The 19,558-nt window shown below is 41.9% G+C and overlaps 5 protein-coding genes across 8 annotated transcripts; 2 read left to right on the plus strand and 3 right to left on the minus strand.

Annotated features, from left to right (window-relative positions):
- Nucleotides 1-198: 198 nt before the first annotated feature.
- anapc15 (anaphase promoting complex subunit 15) lies at nucleotides 199-3,669 on the plus strand. The gene is made up of 5 exons (XM_079731796.1): nucleotides 199-243; nucleotides 603-735; nucleotides 956-1,015; nucleotides 1,340-1,480; nucleotides 3,488-3,669. Exons 2-5 carry the CDS (start codon nucleotides 616-618, stop codon nucleotides 3,533-3,535), a joined length of 369 nt encoding a protein of 122 aa, XP_079587922.1. The 5' UTR covers nucleotides 199-243; nucleotides 603-615; the 3' UTR covers nucleotides 3,536-3,669.
- A 1,108-nt stretch (nucleotides 3,670-4,777) lies between these two features.
- tomt (transmembrane O-methyltransferase) lies at nucleotides 4,778-8,030 on the minus strand (the record flags this gene model as incomplete). The annotated part of the gene is made up of 4 exons (XM_079731959.1): nucleotides 4,778-5,039; nucleotides 5,377-5,499; nucleotides 5,768-5,964; nucleotides 7,769-8,030. 4 exons carry the CDS (start codon nucleotides 8,028-8,030, stop codon nucleotides 4,842-4,844), a joined length of 780 nt encoding a protein of 259 aa, XP_079588085.1. The 3' UTR covers nucleotides 4,778-4,841.
- A 1,091-nt stretch (nucleotides 8,031-9,121) lies between these two features.
- Nucleotides 9,122-11,280, minus strand: sfrp2l (secreted frizzled-related protein 2 like). Its single transcript, XM_079731495.1, has 3 exons — nucleotides 10,697-11,280; nucleotides 10,437-10,517; nucleotides 9,122-9,933 (listed from the first exon to the last, which is right to left on the minus strand). The coding sequence occupies exons 1-3, from the start codon at nucleotides 11,220-11,222 to the stop codon at nucleotides 9,527-9,529; spliced, it is 1,014 nt and encodes a 337-aa protein (XP_079587621.1). The 5' UTR covers nucleotides 11,223-11,280; the 3' UTR covers nucleotides 9,122-9,526.
- Nucleotides 11,281-13,543: 2,263 nt separating this feature from the next.
- lamtor1 (late endosomal/lysosomal adaptor, MAPK and MTOR activator 1) lies at nucleotides 13,544-17,003 on the plus strand. 4 transcript variants are annotated; one of them, XM_079731869.1, is made up of 5 exons: nucleotides 13,544-13,786; nucleotides 14,252-14,385; nucleotides 14,530-14,607; nucleotides 14,815-14,938; nucleotides 15,191-17,003. In XM_079731869.1, exons 1-5 carry the CDS (start codon nucleotides 13,745-13,747, stop codon nucleotides 15,281-15,283), a joined length of 471 nt encoding a protein of 156 aa, XP_079587995.1. In that variant the 5' UTR covers nucleotides 13,544-13,744; the 3' UTR covers nucleotides 15,284-17,003. The 4 variants fall into 4 exon arrangements, with proteins under 4 accessions (XP_079587995.1, XP_079587996.1, XP_079587993.1 ...); XM_079731870.1 differs by having other exon boundaries at nucleotides 14,258-14,385; XM_079731867.1 differs by having other exon boundaries at nucleotides 13,544-13,785; nucleotides 14,236-14,385.
- A 137-nt stretch (nucleotides 17,004-17,140) lies between these two features.
- lrrc51 (leucine rich repeat containing 51) lies at nucleotides 17,141-19,414 on the minus strand (the record flags this gene model as incomplete). The annotated part of the gene is made up of 4 exons (XM_079731866.1): nucleotides 17,141-17,356; nucleotides 18,065-18,213; nucleotides 18,447-18,652; nucleotides 19,363-19,414. 4 exons carry the CDS (start codon nucleotides 19,412-19,414, stop codon nucleotides 17,221-17,223), a joined length of 543 nt encoding a protein of 180 aa, XP_079587992.1. The 3' UTR covers nucleotides 17,141-17,220.
- Nucleotides 19,415-19,558: the final 144 nt, after the last annotated feature.

Here is a 19,558-nt window from a genome sequence, read left to right on the forward strand (position 1 = left end):
GAAGGAATTATTTGACCTCCTGTCTCTGTCTTATCGTTCCCAATCTACGTTTTTATTGATAATGTGATAATGTATGATTATAATGATTGTAGAATGCTATCGCCTCGAGTTTACAACGTTGCACAGCAGATGAAAGCGGAACCAAAGTTAGAGCAGCTGCAGTACACGGGGAGCTTTTACACATGATCACTTGTTTCCGGAATTTTGCTGTTCAAATGCTGAATCCTTTGAGTACTATCGGAGGTACTGCTTGAAGCTGTTTTTTTTAAGAAAAAAATAAAATGCATATTTGAAGGCGCTTTACGTGTCTTAAAAGTCTGTCTTTGCAGTTCATCTTTTACGAAGAGAAATGACATTAGAGATATCATTGATATGAAGCGCCCCAGTGTTTTTGAGACGCAATACAGTTGTTTGTAACGTTCTGTGAGACCTGACAGGAGCTCGCTGGGCTAGATGATACTATGCATTCAGATGTTTTTATTTGTTTTCCAATGTCTCTAAACATTACAATGACCTAATTGAAATGTGCTCAAAAGTGTTTGATTTAAATAGGATCTAGGCTTCATTAAAACTCGTCGGTGTCCCCTTGTTTGTCCCCTCAGTTGAACGACAGAGATGTCTACTCTCTTTCCGTCTCTCTTCCCTCGGATAACGGAGTCCCTGTGGTTCAACCTTGACCGTCCGTGTGTGGATGAGACTGAACTGCATCAACAGGAACAGCAGCACCAGACATGGGTACACACTATCAACCTATCTTTATGCTTTATTTGTTTAAACACAGTCCAACACATCTCCAAAACATACTCGTCTTCAGACGTCCATATGTACAATTAGTACAATTATAGTATCCTATATTGTATAACACCACCAGTATCCACATTTGTATTGCTAGCTACACATGCTCTAACTTGTTAAACCAATAATTTTGTAATGAATGCTCCACTCTTTTCCTTAGCTACAGAGCATTGCCGAGAAGGATAATAACCTGATGCCCATTGGGAAACTAATTTTTGAGGTATTTATTCAGTCAGTTCCAACGCTTTTACAAAAGAGGATCTAAATTCGCCTGATGTGTTTCCACAGTGTCAATACTTCAGCATGCCACATTTGGCCCCCTGCTAAAACTTTATTTGCAATTGCACTTCCTCACTAGTATATATCATTAGTATATAAAGTTCTGATTATTTTGGACATGCGTAAAAGTATTATATCCTTTTGAATGAAATGCTTTTACACATGTCCAGCATTATTTGTGGGGTTTGTATATAAAGATGCTAGTATATTTAATTATTAAACCTACCTGCGTTGTTGTGCTTGTGTGCACACCCTATGTTTACAGCCAACCTTTGATGAAGAGGAGGAGGAAGACGATGAGGATGAGGAGGACAGTGAAGAAGATTCGGAAGATGAGGAAGACATGCAGGACATGGATGAGATGAATGACTACAATGAATCTCCAGATGATGGCGAGATAAATGAGGTCAGATATAATGATTTATTCATCATGTCTTGAAAAAGGTTTTATGTAGATACATACATTACGTTGCATTTCATTTTCTTGGGTGACACTTTCTTCCAAAGGGATTTAAGTGTATTGAACCTATGGATATAAGTGCATTCATCCATGAAGATAAGAAAACTGCCTCAAAGGCTACATTAAAGGTCCCATGGCATGCTACTTTATGGATGCTTTAATATAGATATTAGTGGGCCCCTAACACAGTATTTGAAGACGTTCCCGAAATTCAGCCGTGGAGCAGAATTACAGCCACTATGAGGCGGTTGCACATTGAGCTTTCCCCAAACGCACCGTTTCGGTGTCTGTAGCTTTAATGCAAATGAGGAGGAGAGAGGAGAGAGGCAGGTCAAGAAGGAGGGTGGGGGTGTGGCCCTGAGCAGCTTACGGCTACGGTACCATGCGCTCTGTTTACAGTGGATGTATCACAATGGCGAGGCGCACACAGCCTTTGGGTCCATGATCCTGGCGCACTACTGCCTCAGCAGCGGGCATCGTGCAGCGCCGAGGCACCACCACCCTGCATCGGTGGTGTCTCGGCAGCGGTGGTGCCTCGCGGCAGTGTCTCGTTGTGGAAATACAAGAGACGTCAGAGAACCCGACGTGTTATGTGCCATAACACCAACAGCAGAACGGTTAGCAAAATAACAAAGAAGTGTACAACACTTGAGATACAGTGTGTGTTTTCACACACACACGTGGCGCTCACACGGTCGTAGCTCATTAGGCAAAGCAGAGAAGGGAAGGTAACATGTAGGGCTGGGCGATTAATTTCGATTTTAGCGTCAAACGGTAACAAAATTAACAATCAATTTATTAACTATTATTTAAGATTTGAACATTTTGTGTCAAAGTTCTCAGTTACAAAGTGTTTTTGAGAGAGACATGCTGTATAAATACATCATGTTTTCAAACTCAAAAATAATCGTTTGAATAATCGTGATTTCAATATTGACCAAAATAATCGTGATTATGATTTTTTTTGTTCATAGTCGAGCAGTCCATTAACATGTCCCCGTATGACGACATACGGGTAAAAATTCCAAATCGGCGCATCTGAGCTTTGTTTTTTCAAAGGCAGAGCAGGATAACTAGCGCTCGTTTAACACCTAACACCATTTCTAGCTACTGGGGGACCATAGGCAGGCTAGGGAAACTCATATTAATGTTGGAAAACCTCAAAAGTTAAATTTTCATGCCATGGGACCTTTAAAGAAACATCAGTTATAAAAATCATGGACCAAGATGCAGCATGAACAGGTGCATTTTCAATCTTCAGAATATGGGAAGGGTTTCTGCTGTTCTTACCCTAACAGTGAGAAGCTCATTCCACCACTGTGGAGCCAAGACCTCAACAAACATGATTTTGCTGGGTGGTAGTTTGGGACCCCTCATAGTGAGGGAGTATCAAGCATCCAGAAATACAGGAAATGTCCTGTATTTAGTAGGCCGGCAAATACGAGGGACTTGAATCAGATCCGAGCAGCCACCGGTAGTGTTGGAATTTGGAAATAATCGACTAGCTTGTAAAGGGACAAGGACAGATGACCATTAACATGAGGAGCTTTTATTCCCAGCGCACCGTAAAAACTGGACAACAATGCTATTCACTCATCCCGCCCCAATGACCACGCTTGCTTATTTGTCATTTGTTCTTGGTTTCTGCCCGACACCTCTCTTTATGTAGTCTGCTTATTTACAAGTTAATTTGTCAACCCCTTATCTGGTACTGAGGGTTTGAACACATTCCTGTTCCTCTTGAGCTTGCCACTGTCGACTGTATACGCTACGGACAGCTTGATCACATTTAGCTCCAAGCTCCTGTTTTGCTTGGCCCTTTCTAATGCAGACTTTGGCCCTGCTGAGGTGTTATGGAAGCCCAGGTTGATTCTATAGTGGCCTTAAGCTCGTCTGCATTGTTGGGTCTCGTGCCTCTCATTTGCCTGAATGTATTTCTGTGTCTGGTTCAAGGTGGATATGGAGGGGGCTGATCAGGACCAGGACCAGTGGATGATTTAATTCAGCAGACCTCAGCATCCACAGTGTCTGGAGCTAGGCTTCTACTCTCTACCACCAAACCACTGAGAATACCAGTCTTTTTTTCACCTTGCAGAGACTATGTATATATATATATATATATATATATATATATATATATATATATATATATATATATATATATATATATTCACTGTGATAACTCTGCGATAATACTGTTTCTTGGGTCATTCAGTTAATGTGGTATTGTGCTAGCAAGGGCTTTGCTGGTTTGTGTGTAGACATGTACTGTAGTGAGATCAGTCGTGGTTGCATGATGATTCAGGAGCATTTTGTGTAAATGTGTTTGAAACAGACGTTTATTTATTTTGACCAATCTTTGAAAATAATTCACTTAAAGCAGATTTCACCTGTAATGTCGAGAAGCTCACAGTTGCTATGTTTTGTTTCTCTAGGTCTGTTAAATGGTAGACATGGTGACTATAAGAAATGCAGGAAGTTGGTCTGTTATATTGCTACTGCTTTTATTTGGGTCTTCAATCATCATGTGCCACTGGCTTATCCAAAAGAGCTGAGCCTGCATTGATGATGCTCGTTAAAGTAGCACATCCATTTTTATTGGGGCTACCTAAACTCTGGAATGGTTTTTAACAGGGCTTCTGTGTCGTGCCAAGCTGTTTTTCATAGTTTATACTTGAGTAGAACTTGCTCCTTTTACTCTAGTCCCGTAAATTGAAAGTTATTGTCAGACTTAGACATTGGATTTTCCTGTGGCCAGTGAATACTCCCAATAATTGTAATTTACATGTAAACATGCATAGGAATGGAGATTCCTGAAAAAATAGCATCTTAAATTATTGTGGCCTTTATTTGAGTCAATGCCCAGCAGGGGGTTCATGGCCACAGTACATCCAAGAGATCCTATGGAACACAAATCTAAGAAGGATGCTTATCACATGTTTCTACAAATGGGTAGAAACAAACGCAGACATGATCCTTTTGATGATGACTGCCTTTTATATGAGTCATCGTCTTTGCAATAAATATAAATTTGTATAAAGACTCAAATTGGATTCTGACTTCATTATTGTTAGTTCAAACTAAATACTAATACCATGAGTTATAGCTATTATAATACACATGAAAAAAAAAATGTCCTCTGAGTATTGTAAAAAAAAAAAAAAAAAAAAAACTCATTTATTAGACTGATAAGATTGCAGAAAGTACATCGTCTTGAACCAAAGAAGGGGAGAGGGTGGTGTGGCCTAGCAAGCATAGAGCTCTATATTCTCAGGGGTAGGTCTGTCAATGACATGGTTTGCAGGTTCTACTTGGTTCCTTGGTAGACAAGCTCTGCCATGCCGTCGCGGATGCCCTTGCTGTACTCCAGCGTGGCCCGATGGACCCTCCACTCATAGAGCCCACACCGGCGGATGTAGCGGAGGAAGTTGGGAGCCCCAGGGAAGAGCACATTGTCGGCCAGGATCATGGACCCTTTCCCCAGCAGACCAGAGCCCTCCAACATCTGCAACGGATGGACAAAACAAAAGAGTGGCAAGCAGGCTACGGGCTGAGGGAACAGCATATCTGTTTTGGTGTACTGTGGACTGACATCCATTTTCTGAACATTGTTCGTTACTCTTGTTTTGCTTTGGCTCTTGGACTTGATAATACTGACACAAAGGTTTATAAATTAATACTCTTAACCCCATGCATTATTCAAACAGCCTTCTGTCTGGATGCTTTTTTTCTCTTGTTTTTTTTTCTTTACCCATCCAATTATACACAACAAGAAATAAAATTGGTAGTATAGTGTAAACATTTTGTCCATAGCACAAACAGCCTCCTTTCAACAACCTCACCTGCAGATCAGGTAGATAGCATTTCTTCCAGTGGTCCATGAAGACAAAGTCCAACTTTTCCAGGCCAAAATCCGCCCTCAGTCGAGGGATAACCTCGTCAGACGGACAGACAATTAACTCAACCTGAAATGTGTTGCAAATTAACACTTCAGGTCAAGTGTACTCATATTAAGCCTTTCCTAATCATTAGTCTCAAAGGGCATTCTCTTACCAGCAGTGAAGCTATCATAAAAAATAACCTTAAATAGTATAATATGCTGTCAATACTTCATTTTCAAAGAAATCATCCAACTAAACAAAAGGCATCCCTTCTCTGAGACCCAATATCCCTACACATCAAACCGGATGGCCTTAGTCGCCTAAATACAGTAAATATATCAGGCATGCTTACTAGAGCTTCGTCAAATCCAGCTAAGCGTATGACCTTCTCTGCAATGGCAGCGTTTTTCTGGTCCATTTCCACGCTGAAGAGCCTGGCTCCCAGGGGAAGGGCCCGTGCTATGCGCACCGTGCTATAGCCACAGTGAGCCCCCAACTCCAGCACTGTCAGGGGGCTGTGCTCCGACAGCAGGCGGTCCAAGATCTTACCTACAAGTATGACCACACACACACACACACACACACACACACACACACACACACACAGGGGAATCATATCATAATATAATATCATAATAATAATTGAATTTCGGAAGCCAAAATTTTACAGCTGCAATATCTAGGCTGTGTCATACTAACCATTCATATTTGAATGGTAGGCAACATCTCCAAAGCCTCATTTCCACCGGGGACGTAAGCGCCGCGGAACGGCTGCGCCGAGGTCACCGCTGCTGATCGCTGCCACTCTAATCAATGAAACCATTTCCACCAGGCGCGCTGCGGAACGTCTCAGCAGCGTCCCAGGAGCGGCACGCCGCGCCGCAGCGCTATCATTCCGCAGCACTTCTATTTTTGACGCGAGCCGTTGCTGAACCGCGTCAATTTCAACAGAGCAGATCGAGACGGGCAGGAAGTGAAAAAGTAAAAGCCATAGAGCATCTGGTCAATTTTCAAAATAAAACACAATACTCAGCTCATGTAGCCTATCACAACTTCACATCAACATTACGTCATGACCGGTGGCCCCAGGTCAGCAGTCAATCAATCAAAGGGTCTCAGAGGGTCGGCAACATGGACGACGAGAGACTGATTGTCGAAGTGGAGCAACATAAAATAATTTATGAAATAAATCATCCTTTGGGACAATGGACAATGACAGAAAGGACATAGCCTGGCATTTAATTGCAGTAGTTTTGGGAGTGGAAGGTGAGTACATTAGGTTTAGGATTATCGCGTGATCTCGTGATCTCGCGTGAATACAGCTGGCTCGCAAGGCAGCGCTACGCTGCCGTTACGCGCCCGGTGGAAATGGACGCAGGGCAGAATTCGCAGCAGTTCCGCGGCGCTTACGTCCCCGGTGGAAATCAGGCGTAAGGGTCTTCAAATCCAAATTAATCAATGATGTAAACCGCAGGGTTGTGCGCTCAGTCCGTTCCTCAACACCTTGTACACAAATGACCGCACAATCCCTTCACATACTACCACACACAGCAAACACTGGGATGAAACTGCGCTCTCTCTTCTCACAGTTAAACATTCTGTTTTGGAACATCATAGCACTGTTGCATACTTTACCCAGTGATGTGTGTAACATCTCAATGTCAGGAAAACTAAATCAATTGTAATCACCCCAGCATCCCCGCCCTCATATCTTCACAATGGACAATAATCTGCCTTCTGGGCGCAGAGACTTGACCCCAGGTTGCAGAACATACCCACAGCCATAGGCGCCCTTTAAAGGGTGACTCGCTGAGGTACCGATAAATCTTGCTCTAATTGTTTTTAGCCTGACACTATTGTGTGATTCTGTGTTATACTTTACGTAGTGGTCCGGTCCGGAATTGCTGTGTGATGATCTGTGTTCAGTGTATTGGTAGTTCTCTTTGTGATGTACAGCTGCTCTCTGTCGTTTTTAGTGATAATCTGTGTTCAGTGTATTGTTGGTTTCTCTTTTTGATGCAATTTTTGTTTTTATATTATTTCCACATAGAAACAATAAACGTACTAACTAACTTAGCCAAAAGATTAAACATTGTAATTGATGTATGCATAAGTATAGTGGGTTACCATACAAGGAATGTTCTTGGTATGTTGGTGCAAATAGGGAAACACAAAATGTACTTTATCAATAATCCCCAAGAGGGAAATGCTGCTACTACAACAGTTTAGTGAGGGAAAAGAGAGATGAAAAAAATATATATATATGAAACATATATATACATATATATATATTTATAAAGTGTAGAATAAATTGAATCCATAATAAGTATATGTAAAGGTGAGTGGTGGCCACCTTTCTTGGGCCCTATGTGGCTGATGAACTCCTTCTTGGTGCACCATGAGTCAAAGCCATCCAGGATGCTCTCGGGGTCACCGGGAGTGGCATTGGTCAACACATACTGGAAGCACCGCTCCTCACGGCTCAGGCCCGTCCTGCAGTCCCTCCATACCCTCAGCAGCACCGCGCGGTAGAACAGCACAAAGTAATAGCGGTAGCGGATGAGCAGCGTCAACAGGAGAGGGAGGAAGGCCAGAGCAATGGCAGGGGACACCATCCTGAAGAGAGGGGGAGAAGGACAACATCCATGGAAACACAAAGGAGGGAAGGAAGACATTTGGTATGATTAGTCATATCACTAATTTATAGCGCTTTTTTTGTGTTGAGACCGAAGTACAAAGGGGAAAGGATATTCATATATTTGATATATGTGAGGTTAAGTCGAGTTTAACCTATGAAACTATGAGCCTTATGAAGTTACTTCTGCAAGATTAGTATGATTACTGTGAAGACTAGTATGAGTACTCTTTTTCATTGATCATTCCAATCACTTTTATTGTGTTATTACTTAACGATTAGAAACTTTAAATTAGAGTCTTAAGAGTTGTCAGACAATAATATGAAATAACTGTAAATCTTTACATGGAAGTGACCATTGCTTCAAATGAATAATGTGGTTAACATTTGAAAAGCAACGGTGGTTTTCCTAGATCTTTCAACTGCCTCTGGTAAATATAAACTGTACTGGTTTCCCTGTGTTACAAAAGACCATCTAAACACCTCAGAAAGGGGCCCATCCTATAAGCTTGGTAAGTTGTTTTAAAAATACAAACTCACCTTTTCTTTCTGGAGAACTCGGTGAATGAGCGGAGAGAGTAAACAACGTGCTTTGACTGGTAGAAGTCTGGCAAAAGAGGAGGATCTGTATGTGTGTAGAGTAGGTTCAGGGAGCTGGCCATCTGAATAATTTATCTACTGCGTATGTGTTTCTTCTCCAGTTGATTATACCCTCAAGCCAATCGGAATGATAATACGAATCATCCTTTGGATACCCTTAGCCCTAAGAGTGGATGCTTTAACCATGGTGGAGGTTAAACTAGCTCCCTCAGTGACAACATTTTGTAGAACACTAAATAGATATATGGAGGGGATAGACAGTAACGGAATGAGAGAAAGAAGTAGGAGAGGGGATACAGGACAAAGTTAAATAGACACTTGATACAGCTGAGGCAACAGGTGTGAGCATGTCTAAAGGTGGAGCCCTCTAGTCACGCGAGCCGGACTAACCATCTTGATGAAGTTTGGATCAATGGACGCAGACCTCGTCGACTCATTTTTTTTTATTTGTTGTTGTCAAGAGATGTTGTTTTCAGGTAGCTTGAAAAATTGTTTCACTATGAAGAGCATTTGACACACCATACATTTATGGACATATTTCGTAGAATTGTTCTTTTTATGGAATATTTAAAAGGAAAAAACGCAAGTTCTTCTAACAGTAAGAAGGTCAGAGAGGCTATTGATACAAACTTTTTCATTGACAATATCCATTATAGGTCAATAACTCTTTCAACGTAGATATTTATACAGTGTACTTGAATACATAGCAATTTATTGTATCGCATCTCCGTCTTTCCAGCAGTCAAAACAGTAAAGCTTTTTTGAGTCAAAAAAAGGGGTAAAAAAACCACATCATCATAAATTAAATTGCACAGCATAATTTCATGTCATGAAAAGCAGGAGGGGCATGCAACCAACAAACGTGTCCACGCCTCTCTATGGAACCAAGCATGACTGTTTAAGAAGAGAGCGTATGAATTTCTTCAGCTCCTTGTCCTCTCGGCTCCATTTCACCAGCCGCGTCAGAACCAGCCGTCCCTCTTCGGGCTGAGCCAGCCCCAGGTACCATCCACTGGGCAGCCCACTCTTAACCTCCCCTCTCCCTGGGACTTCCTCCTTCCTCGGCCGCCCGCCCTCCCCAGCCACCTTTGAAGGGTCCAGGCCAGGGCAGATGCAGGTGGCCCCCTCGGGCAACCACAGGGCGCTGTGAGCCATGGCCCCGCCCACCCCCTCAGCGCGCTCGGCGCCGCCACCGGCCCACCTCAGGATGCGGCTGCGGCCGAGGGGAACCAGCTGCCGGTCTCCCCCGACGGTGGCCATGCTGCCCAGGCGCAGCTTGAAGGCTGTGGGGAGGAAGAGAGGTCAGCTGTACGACGTACAGTGCTTTGCAGGGGTTTGTTTCATGGATTCAGGGACACCACTTGTTAATGGTTGGAATCATAAATTCAGGGACATCCCTTGTAAATGTTTATTTATTATCATGGATTCAGGGACCCAACTTGTTAATGGTTTGAATCGTGGATTTCAAGGACACCCCTCGTAAATGGTTTGTATGATGAATTCAGGGACACCACTTGCAAATGTTTTTGCATCGTGGATTCAGGGACACCCCTTGTAAATGGTTTTGTATCGTGGATTCAGGGACACCCCTTGTAAATGGTTTATATCATGAATTCAGGGACCCCTCTCGTAAATGGTTTGTATCATGAATTCAGCGACAACATCACGTGGTAATGGTTTTGCATCATGGATTCAAGGAACACTTAGATATTAAAATATGTGATTCCAAAGATGGTCATTATGTGTCACTACTAGGGAGGTAAAAAACGTCAGTAGAATATCTTACCATACTGACTGTGGCAGAAGTTGTCGTGGATGTCGCTCTCGCCCTCCGACGCTAGGCTGCAGGCATCGCAGATAACAGTCCCTGTAACAAGGATGGGAATGACCTTCGTATTTATAGGGGTAAACAATTGGGCTTTTGTACCGACTGAGGGTTGCTTGATGGCGTATTGTTATGCGGGAGTGTTGTGTTTGTTTATCATTCCGTCTCTATCACAAAAGAGACGCATGGGGGGGGGGGGGGGGGGGGGGGGGGAGAGAAACCTTTAGACGCCTCTTCGTGCCGGACCTCATCGTTGGTCCGTGCGTCCGACTCTCCTGTTGGCTGGATACAGAGATTGGTCCCGCGTGGGAAACGTGTGCAGTTAAACATCTCTGGCCAGGGGAATCCAAAAGCGCTCATCACGGGCAGACATCCATCCCTCACCGCTTCACATAAACTTCGACAGGGACTGAGCGGTCCGTTCAATTCTGGTAAACACACGGGCGCAAACAGCGAGCACAAAAACTTCTTTGTATCCCGATGGCAAAGTTTGGACACAAGAGGCAGCCAGGATGCCGACTGTTGCTGAGCCTCCTTGAGAGAATCGTGGCCTAACAAGTTGGGGATCCGCATTTCCTTGTACCCTATCCCGTGGCAGAGGGATAAAGTGCTCGGTATAGGTTTGCACACCGAGCGTACAGAGGAGCTGAATCCGACGGAAGAAGGCACGAAATTCAGAGAGTTGTCGGTAGCGAACGAAAACGAATACATGCCTATAAGGCTGAGTATCGACACAACAAAGGTCATGGCTTGTGTTTTTTTCTGAGAGCACGCGAATAAAGTCCTCACTTCGCAGCTCACTTAGCCTCACTGTCTAGACTGGCCTAGGCCAAGGTAAAGAAGTAGAGGGGGTAGGACATGGGGGTAAGTGAGAGGACAGGCGCCTCCCAGTCATCCTGTCAGAGCCGTTTCAATAGAGTGGCGACGCCTCTCCAATTTGTGGGGCGGGCGACTCACCATGCCTGTGTGAACACATCTTTTTGAAGGTATAGACAAAATCGGGCGTCGCTTTAACAGGATCACGTTTCTGTGTTATTTCCACACTTCCAACCATGAGATATACAAATGACTTGATTTAACCGTTGAAGTTGAACCACTGATATTTGCCAGTAATGCGATTAACCATACCTAGGCCTTACCTTATCATTATGAACCATGAGGCTCTTCAAAGGCGTAGGCAGTAAGGCAGTAAAATGTAGAATTGTGATTAGTAGCTGGCCGACACTATTCAATCTTTTGCGTATACCTAAATTAACCAATCCAATCCCCATGGATAATGCCTATATTCAAAATATTCTTAATAATTGGTTAAATTTTTGCTTGCTATACTTCTTTGTACGTATGGCACCCATGGCTTGAAGAAGGGATCCCCCATTCTGTATTCCTTCTCAAGATTTCTTCCTTGTTAATTTAGGGAGATTTTTTATGCCCTCTGACCCCATAGGGTTAGGGGGTGTCATACAAGTATGGCCTGTAGAGCCCTTTGACTGAGTGGCATCCAACTGCAGCCCCGGAGCCGGGCACTGTGGTGGGGCCAAACCCAGTCTCACGGAAATACGTGACATTGTCATGTCATTTAATTTATCTATTCATTCGTGAACTGGGACACGTCATTTCATTTTTTTCGTGCCAAAAAGCACAAATTTCAAACTCATGTACCTAATGTCCCTAGGCCTACAGATAATTTATTGTTAATTTTTCTCATTTCTTTCAATATTTTTCAACACAAACACAGAAAAAATTGTCTGTGGTAACTAACGATATGACAGCTTTGGCCACCCGTTTCCAGGTGCGCTGCTCTGTAGGCAAACCACAACGTAAACAACGCCTTTGTCTTAATGTTTATTTTATCTAGCCCTCTATTGTCTTGTTTATTTGTAGGCTATGTGAATGAAAGTCTGCGTCGATGCCTCAGTGTCGCGAGCGGACGTTGCCATGAAATTTGTGCTTTTTTGGCACGAAAAAATTGAAATGACGTGTCCGAGATCACGAATGAATAGATTAAATGACGTGACAGTGTCACGTGTTTCCGTGAGACTGGGTTCTGGGGCCACATCACTCTGGTTTGGCAACGGCACTGTGGTGTGGCAGGTCAGATTTTTTCTTTATCGTCTATCAATGTACTAATCACTGTATAGATAGGTACTATTGACAAGCAATACATTGAGCTGTGTGATGGAAAAGCTGTTTGATGTAATGGTAAACATTGGAGAAGATCTATCTATCTAGACATCTATATCTATATATCTATATATCATATTGTAGCAGATCCACAGAGCGCATGGACACAAGGGCTGCTTTTCAGCACAAGCAAGTCGTTTTTTTCGACTATGGACAGTTCAACAAATCACAAATCATAAATCGTAAATCCGCCAAGGCGGTCACAGGGAGCGTTTCTGGGGATCTCTTGCAGCGATCGTCCATGTGGTTCAGTCATTCCTCTCTGCTCCCAATCCTTTATCTTGACATCAACAGAACAGTGGTGGAATTGTCTGGCCAACATGTTAGCTTGGACATAGAGCACTAGTATTTAGTAGTATTAGTAGTATTGGCACCCCTAGCTCCTCTATATCTTGCAGAAAAAACCTGACCTGCCACACCACAATGCCGTTGCCACACCACAGTGCCCGGCTCCGGGGCGGCAGCTGGATGCTATTGCTTTGACTCCCCAACTGTGATCAAGGGATATACAAATAGCATTGACTTGACTTGACTTGAAATGAAAAAGATAAACAAAACTAGAAAAAAACATTGCTATCCATAGATACACTGTGGATACCTAATAATTGCACACATAGTTGTACGTGGTAGGCATTGATCATTCAATACTACTTAATACTAATAATAACACTACTTATAATAATACTAATACCATAATACTTAGTGTCATAAATGATCACATCATCGTAAAATATAGGTTTTTTTTTATCATTATTGGTCGTACATAGGAACAAAATGATCCTTAAAATTACACAATTATCATACATCTGGCAACGCTGGGGGCGCATCTTTCGCATACGTCGGTAAAAATTACCGGAAGTCGTCATTTTGTTGTTACTCCAGCTGTCATGTGATAGCTCACATAGCTTACCCTAGAAGCTGCTGTTGACAGAAGCCCTCAAAGAGTAGATAGTAGAAATAATCGACGAAAGTTTAACGCCTGCACAAGGGTGCGGTGGCAGAACCCGATTTTTTTGGTTAGATAGTTACCGGCAAAGAGAAGCTGGGGTTTTGTCATTTGTAACAGCGCCGAACTCCCACCGGACGCCATGGGTTGCTGTTACAGCAGCGAAAACGAGACGGCAGAGGAGGTAGTTAGCCAATCTAATACGTGATGTTAACAGGCTAGGCAGTTATAACACTTCTTTTATAAAGGAATATTGAGATACATTGACGTATTTTTTTGTTGTTGTTGATTTGCACAATAGTGAACATGATACAGAAGGCATTCAGATGCGTTGGCTGTAACTACTAGATGCCCAACGTTAGTTGCTTAGAAAGGCCATGGTCAAGAACATAGCAAGTGTGATTGTTATTATTTTAACATCATAACGTAGCGCAATCGATTAAAATCATTATTTTGCTGGGATTCAGGAAATGTTAAGTGCTGACGTTGACCGCTTATGTGCAACATAGTGGGTCTTTCGTTATTCTATGAACTTCTATGTAGTGAGGTGTTTCCTGGTTTAATTTCTATTGCACAAGGCTGTACTGGTCTAAAAATGTGATTATAACTAAGATGTCTATTTTGTTTCTTTTTGTCGGACGCCGATGAGCGCAAGCAACTGATCCCTAACCCAAACCCTGAGAGCAAACCGCTACATGGCACAGATTGGGGTGCTTCTAATGTGCCTTCAGCACGCACAGACGAGCAGGCCCTTCTGACATCGATCTTAACAAAGACTGCACAGTAAGATACACCTTCCCATAGACCAGCCACACCCATAAGTCACACTGTAATGTCATTCAATCACTTTTGCATTTTCATAATACTTCAAGGTGGTGTGACGTCTCTCACTGCTGCTGTTTTTTCTGTCTCTTGCTTTCTCTCCAGGAACATTATTGATGTCTCTGCTACTGACTCTCAGGGGATGGAGCAGCATGAATACATGGACAAAGCTCGCCAGTACAGGTATGGAGGGGTCTACTATTTTGTGTTTCTTACAAGTTTGCCAGAGAAATGTTTCACATTTTGTGCATGTTTATAATTATGAACGTACATTCCAATGTGCCAGCTTTATTTTATGCAAGTATTTTTTTTTTCCATGTGTTCATGTTATTTGATCCACTTGCAATGACATATCAAGAATTTTTTTATTACTTTCTGTTTGTCTTGCAGTTCAAAGCTGGCTGTGTTGAGTAACACCTTGCCCCAGAAGAAGGCTAATTTCTTGCCCTCCCTCACCAGCCAGCCCCACCAAGTGCTTGCTAGTGACCTAGTGCCGTACTCGGATGTTCAACAGGTAAAAGGCCTCCCAAATTGTCTTTGGATATACCGTTTATTTCTTTGATGTGTTATTTTTTGGAAGTATTGGTCAGGGTTAAAAGCTTAATGTTCTCCTTAATGGAAGTAATCTGAATGTTTTTCGGAACGAAAGTATCACAAACTTTGGTCATTAATCATTACTTCCCAATATAAAGCAGCAACTACTAACTACAAGTGATATCATATTGCTATTTTTTTATTTTTTGTTGTGTTTCTATTTACTTTGCAGGTGTCCAAGATAGCAGCTTATGCCTACAGTGCAATCTCACAGATTAAGGTGGACGCAAAAGAGGAACTAGTTGTTCAGTTTGCCATTCCCTGATCCTGCTACTATCTGCTACCTGCAGTATTCCCCTTCCAATCAGTCTCTCCTCTCGCTCTCACTATCTTGCCCTTTCTCCCCTAATCTGCCCAGCCGAACCTGTAGCCAGGCATCTATGGCCCTTTGATTTATATTCATGGATTTAGCTTGACCTATGCTTTAAACGGCACCATATGACCTTGATGTATTGTGTAAACTTATGGGTCAGATGATTACACTTACTGCCGACTGGTTACAGGAGCATGTCGACTGGCAGAGAGGGGGCAGTTAAGATATTTGTTCAAAATGACCCAGGCCCCCTTGTTTACATTAAGACTAAATCAAAAACAATTGTCCAGTTCAGAGAAAGGGTTGTCCTCAATATCATTTTGTTGGGCACCACAGAGAACAGTGGCTTTTGCCTGCTCTAAAGTAAAACATTAGGCATGCAGGACCTATGTTTGAATTGCTAGCTGCTAGCAATAAAATGTATACCATTTTGGTATAGATTTCAAAAAGCTTAAAAAAACAAAATATGAGGTTAATAAACATGAATTGAGCTCAGAGCTTGGAGTGCAATGACACTGTGAATTTGTTGCAGCTCCACACAGGCTTCCTGAAATGGCCTTCCCCATTTCTCATTTTCTCCAAGTATAGCAAGATAGACGGCAACTTGGTAATAATAGTAAGGGGAAGGCCTATTTTAAAATCACAGTACATGGTGAATATGTAATGATTTAATGTTTGTTGCACCAGACTAAGTTAAGTGAATCGCAACAACAATAGAATCATTTACCAGTGACCACTCAAGGTTATTCAATTCCAGATAGGGATCGATCAACAAATTAATTACCCTTCCCATGTAAAATCAAACGGCATCACATTTGTAATCTGTAGAGTAGACAAGCATTAGGCTATCCCAGTCAACACCACATGGGGGACCCTAAAACGGTGTTCTTCCCTTACTTGTAGGGCAGGGGGGACAGGGCAAACTAGTACTGTGCTGGGTGAGAAAACATGTGTCAAAGGGCATCACGACTGACCCCTTAACTGTGTGTTTGGTTGGGTTTAAAGAATACAGCGTTTGCCCCATCTGGTTCATGCCTAAAACAACAAATGATACCTAAATCCTGATATAGCAAAGGAAACAAATAAGTAGGAAGGGGGTGTGAAGTAGTCCCATGGCAGTAGATAATGTGTGCCTTTGTACATCATTTTGTGATTCTGGCAGGCGGGAAGATATATATCACATTGGATGGAGATTTTTGTTGGTTTTTGGCTGCAGTCCTTTGAGGGTATTCTTTGTACAACCAACTTTTAAAACCAGTTTGCTAAAGCTTTTAAACAAAACATCTTAACACCCATCTTGATTGGGTTATCCATCTTAAGACTAACTGCTACTGTAACTGTACTAAGAAATGTTGTTTATATTCACCCAGAGGAAATGATCCATGAGCTTTTATTGTTTTACTATGTGACTTCTCATGGTATAATTCAAGATTGTGCAAGGCAACCCAGTGGGACGAGTCGGAATTGGGTCTCTAAAGGGACAATTTGTTTATTTTTTTAACCAGAATTAAATCACACACTTTTTTTTAAGTGCTTTCTGCATTCTGTCATTTTTTAAAATCATATTGTCATACTCCCTTGATTAGGCTTGCATTTTTTTTTTTATGGTTTCCTCGTTTAATGTTTGTTTATTTAATGCATTAAAGATAAAAATGTGTCATCATAAAACCAACATTTTTGGTTATGGATTGATCATACTTTTTTATGACATGTTGTACATAACGATTAAATAGTTAAATTGTTTAAAAGGTTCATGAAATGCTACTTTACCAGAGTAGGCTTGGTTCCCTCTATTAAGGTAAATATTTAGTGTAATGGAAATGTTTGATGAATGAACTGTATTAATTACTTTTCACATCGGGTTTCATTGTAGTTCCATACAGCATCGGTCATTTGACGTCCTTTATTTTACATTTGCCACAGCTGTTGCGTTGGAACCAGATATTTGCCATGCTTCGATCTTGAGGTGTCACAGCACTAAAGTCCATCATCTTCAACTTGGCCAGGGCTGAGATCACCCGACACCTAAACACAAAGCCACAACAAATCATCCTACAGTCACTTTGTCATGCCATTTAATCCATGCTTCCAGCCCAGTCTATATTCATGACGACCTCTTGGTCGTCATAAATATATGAAAAATGACTTAAATATTCATATTCAAAGAGTTAACATTTGCACTATGATACAAGTTTTCCAACTGAGACCACCAGCAAATGTAATCACTTCTTTCAGTGGACATGTGTTTGTGTTCGATTGCTGTTGCTATGAAGACTGGATGAGTATGCAATATGAGCCTAGCTGCAAACACCTGTTACGTACTGTTACTATCTGATCCTACATGCTTGCCTTTTAACTACTAAAATGTTGGCACACAGGAGAAATACAACACTGGTTTCAGGAGTGCAATAAACGGGTTCTGTCAGCGGAGGTTCAAATTAAACTGATGAGCTTAAAGTACACATTTTTGGGTGGCCAACATCTCTCACACATCTTCTGTATAGTATAATGATAATATTGGGTATTGTGTAGGGTCTGTTCACCCAGTAAGTTCTCAATGGGGAAAAATAATAAAGCTCCTATTGGATTGCTATTCCTTTGAATCGCTTTTCTTTACTGATACAGGAAAATAAATGGTTGCAACCTAAAATATATAGATTTTACAAATAAAATAAACAATTATATTCATGTAAGAAACACATTGTACTGGGGAGAGGGGAGGTGTACAATAACCTGTAGCCTTTATCGCCCTCGATTGAATTTCCATGGAGTGTGATGGTGTGTAGAAAGGGCAACTTGACCAATCGGTCCACCTCTGACAAGTTACAGATGCTGTTTCCATGGAGGTACAACACACGCAGTTCTCCAAGTTCACACAACACCTGCAGCAGCACAGACAGACATTAAAAGCATGGCAAAACATCCCGTCCTGTGAAATGGTTCCTCAGGTGAAACGGGGCCCTTTATATGAGGTATTACTGGGTTCTAGTTCTGTCATTCTTAGTTGGAATAATGTGACATTCTGATCAAAAGTTGCATCACAAATATTAATTCACGCAACAAAATACATGCGATTGAATGAGAACAGAGGCGATCAATAAAATGGAGAACCAACTGGGTCTATGTGGCCGATGTCATTGAATGAGAGGTCAAGCCAAGCAAGCTGCAGCGGCTCAGCCAGGAAGTGGGTGATGGCCGCGTGGAGTCCAGTCAGATCCGTGATGATGTTGTTATTGAGACGTAGGGAACGACTCACATATTTATTTTCATGGTTTCTTTTTAAAGGTCGTTGCCCCCTGCCAGGTTCCTCAGTCAGGGTATCTGAAATGGGGAAGAAAACAGTGAGAACACCACTGGTGTTCAGCTTTACTAGACCGGTGGCCTGCAAGAGGAAGAAATACTTGACAACCTAGGTAAAGTTAGTTTCATATTTGATATGAAACTAACTAATATTTTGATATGAAACTAACTAACATATGGCATATGGTATTTAGCATTCGACATTTGGCACAAGCGTGGATTCATTATATTTCTATGAAATTGTTACTACTTTATGGACAAAACATAGGTGGTGGAATGATGATATATATTTTTAGAATAATTTACATTTTATTATATATATATCAAGACAACTTGAATATCAAACATATCTTTATAATACTATTTCATTCAACATTAAAAAAAAAAAAAAAAAAAAACTTTTGGACACTTAAACTACCTTTCCCCAGTTCCCCAATGTACTTCCACGCTTGAGCAAAATTTCGGGATCGGACTGACCGACATACAGAGACCCCGTCTCTGTATGATAGTCAGATCGTTTGATTAGATGGGGCTGAATGAAAGCTGAAGCCTTCTAAGCGTTGCTCTACTCATAGAGTGTTCCATGATGGTACCCTCTTATGATATGTGGCTTGTGTATATTAGTGGGAAGAGGCAACAACACTACTTACTAAAAAAATTCAATAATTCATCAAAGCTGCAATTTCTCAGCCACAAGAACAAAGAGGAACACATAAGAAATGCAGTCCTACCAGATAAGGACTTGATACACCTGAAGGATAAATCCAATGGAGCGCCATACATTTCACAAGACGCCGCCAAGTAGGCCCACCTGAACGAGGAGACCAATGTGGAGCTGTTGCCAAGCAGCTATAAGTAGCCTAGTGACGGCAGCTAGTATGCTGGTATTTGGAAAGAAGCATTTTACTAATTTTTATTACAGGAGGG

This window comes from Pollachius pollachius (assembly GCF_949987615.1).
Source record: "Pollachius pollachius genome assembly, chromosome: 3".
In the NCBI taxonomy this organism is placed as follows: domain Eukaryota; kingdom Metazoa; phylum Chordata; class Actinopteri; order Gadiformes; family Gadidae; genus Pollachius; species Pollachius pollachius.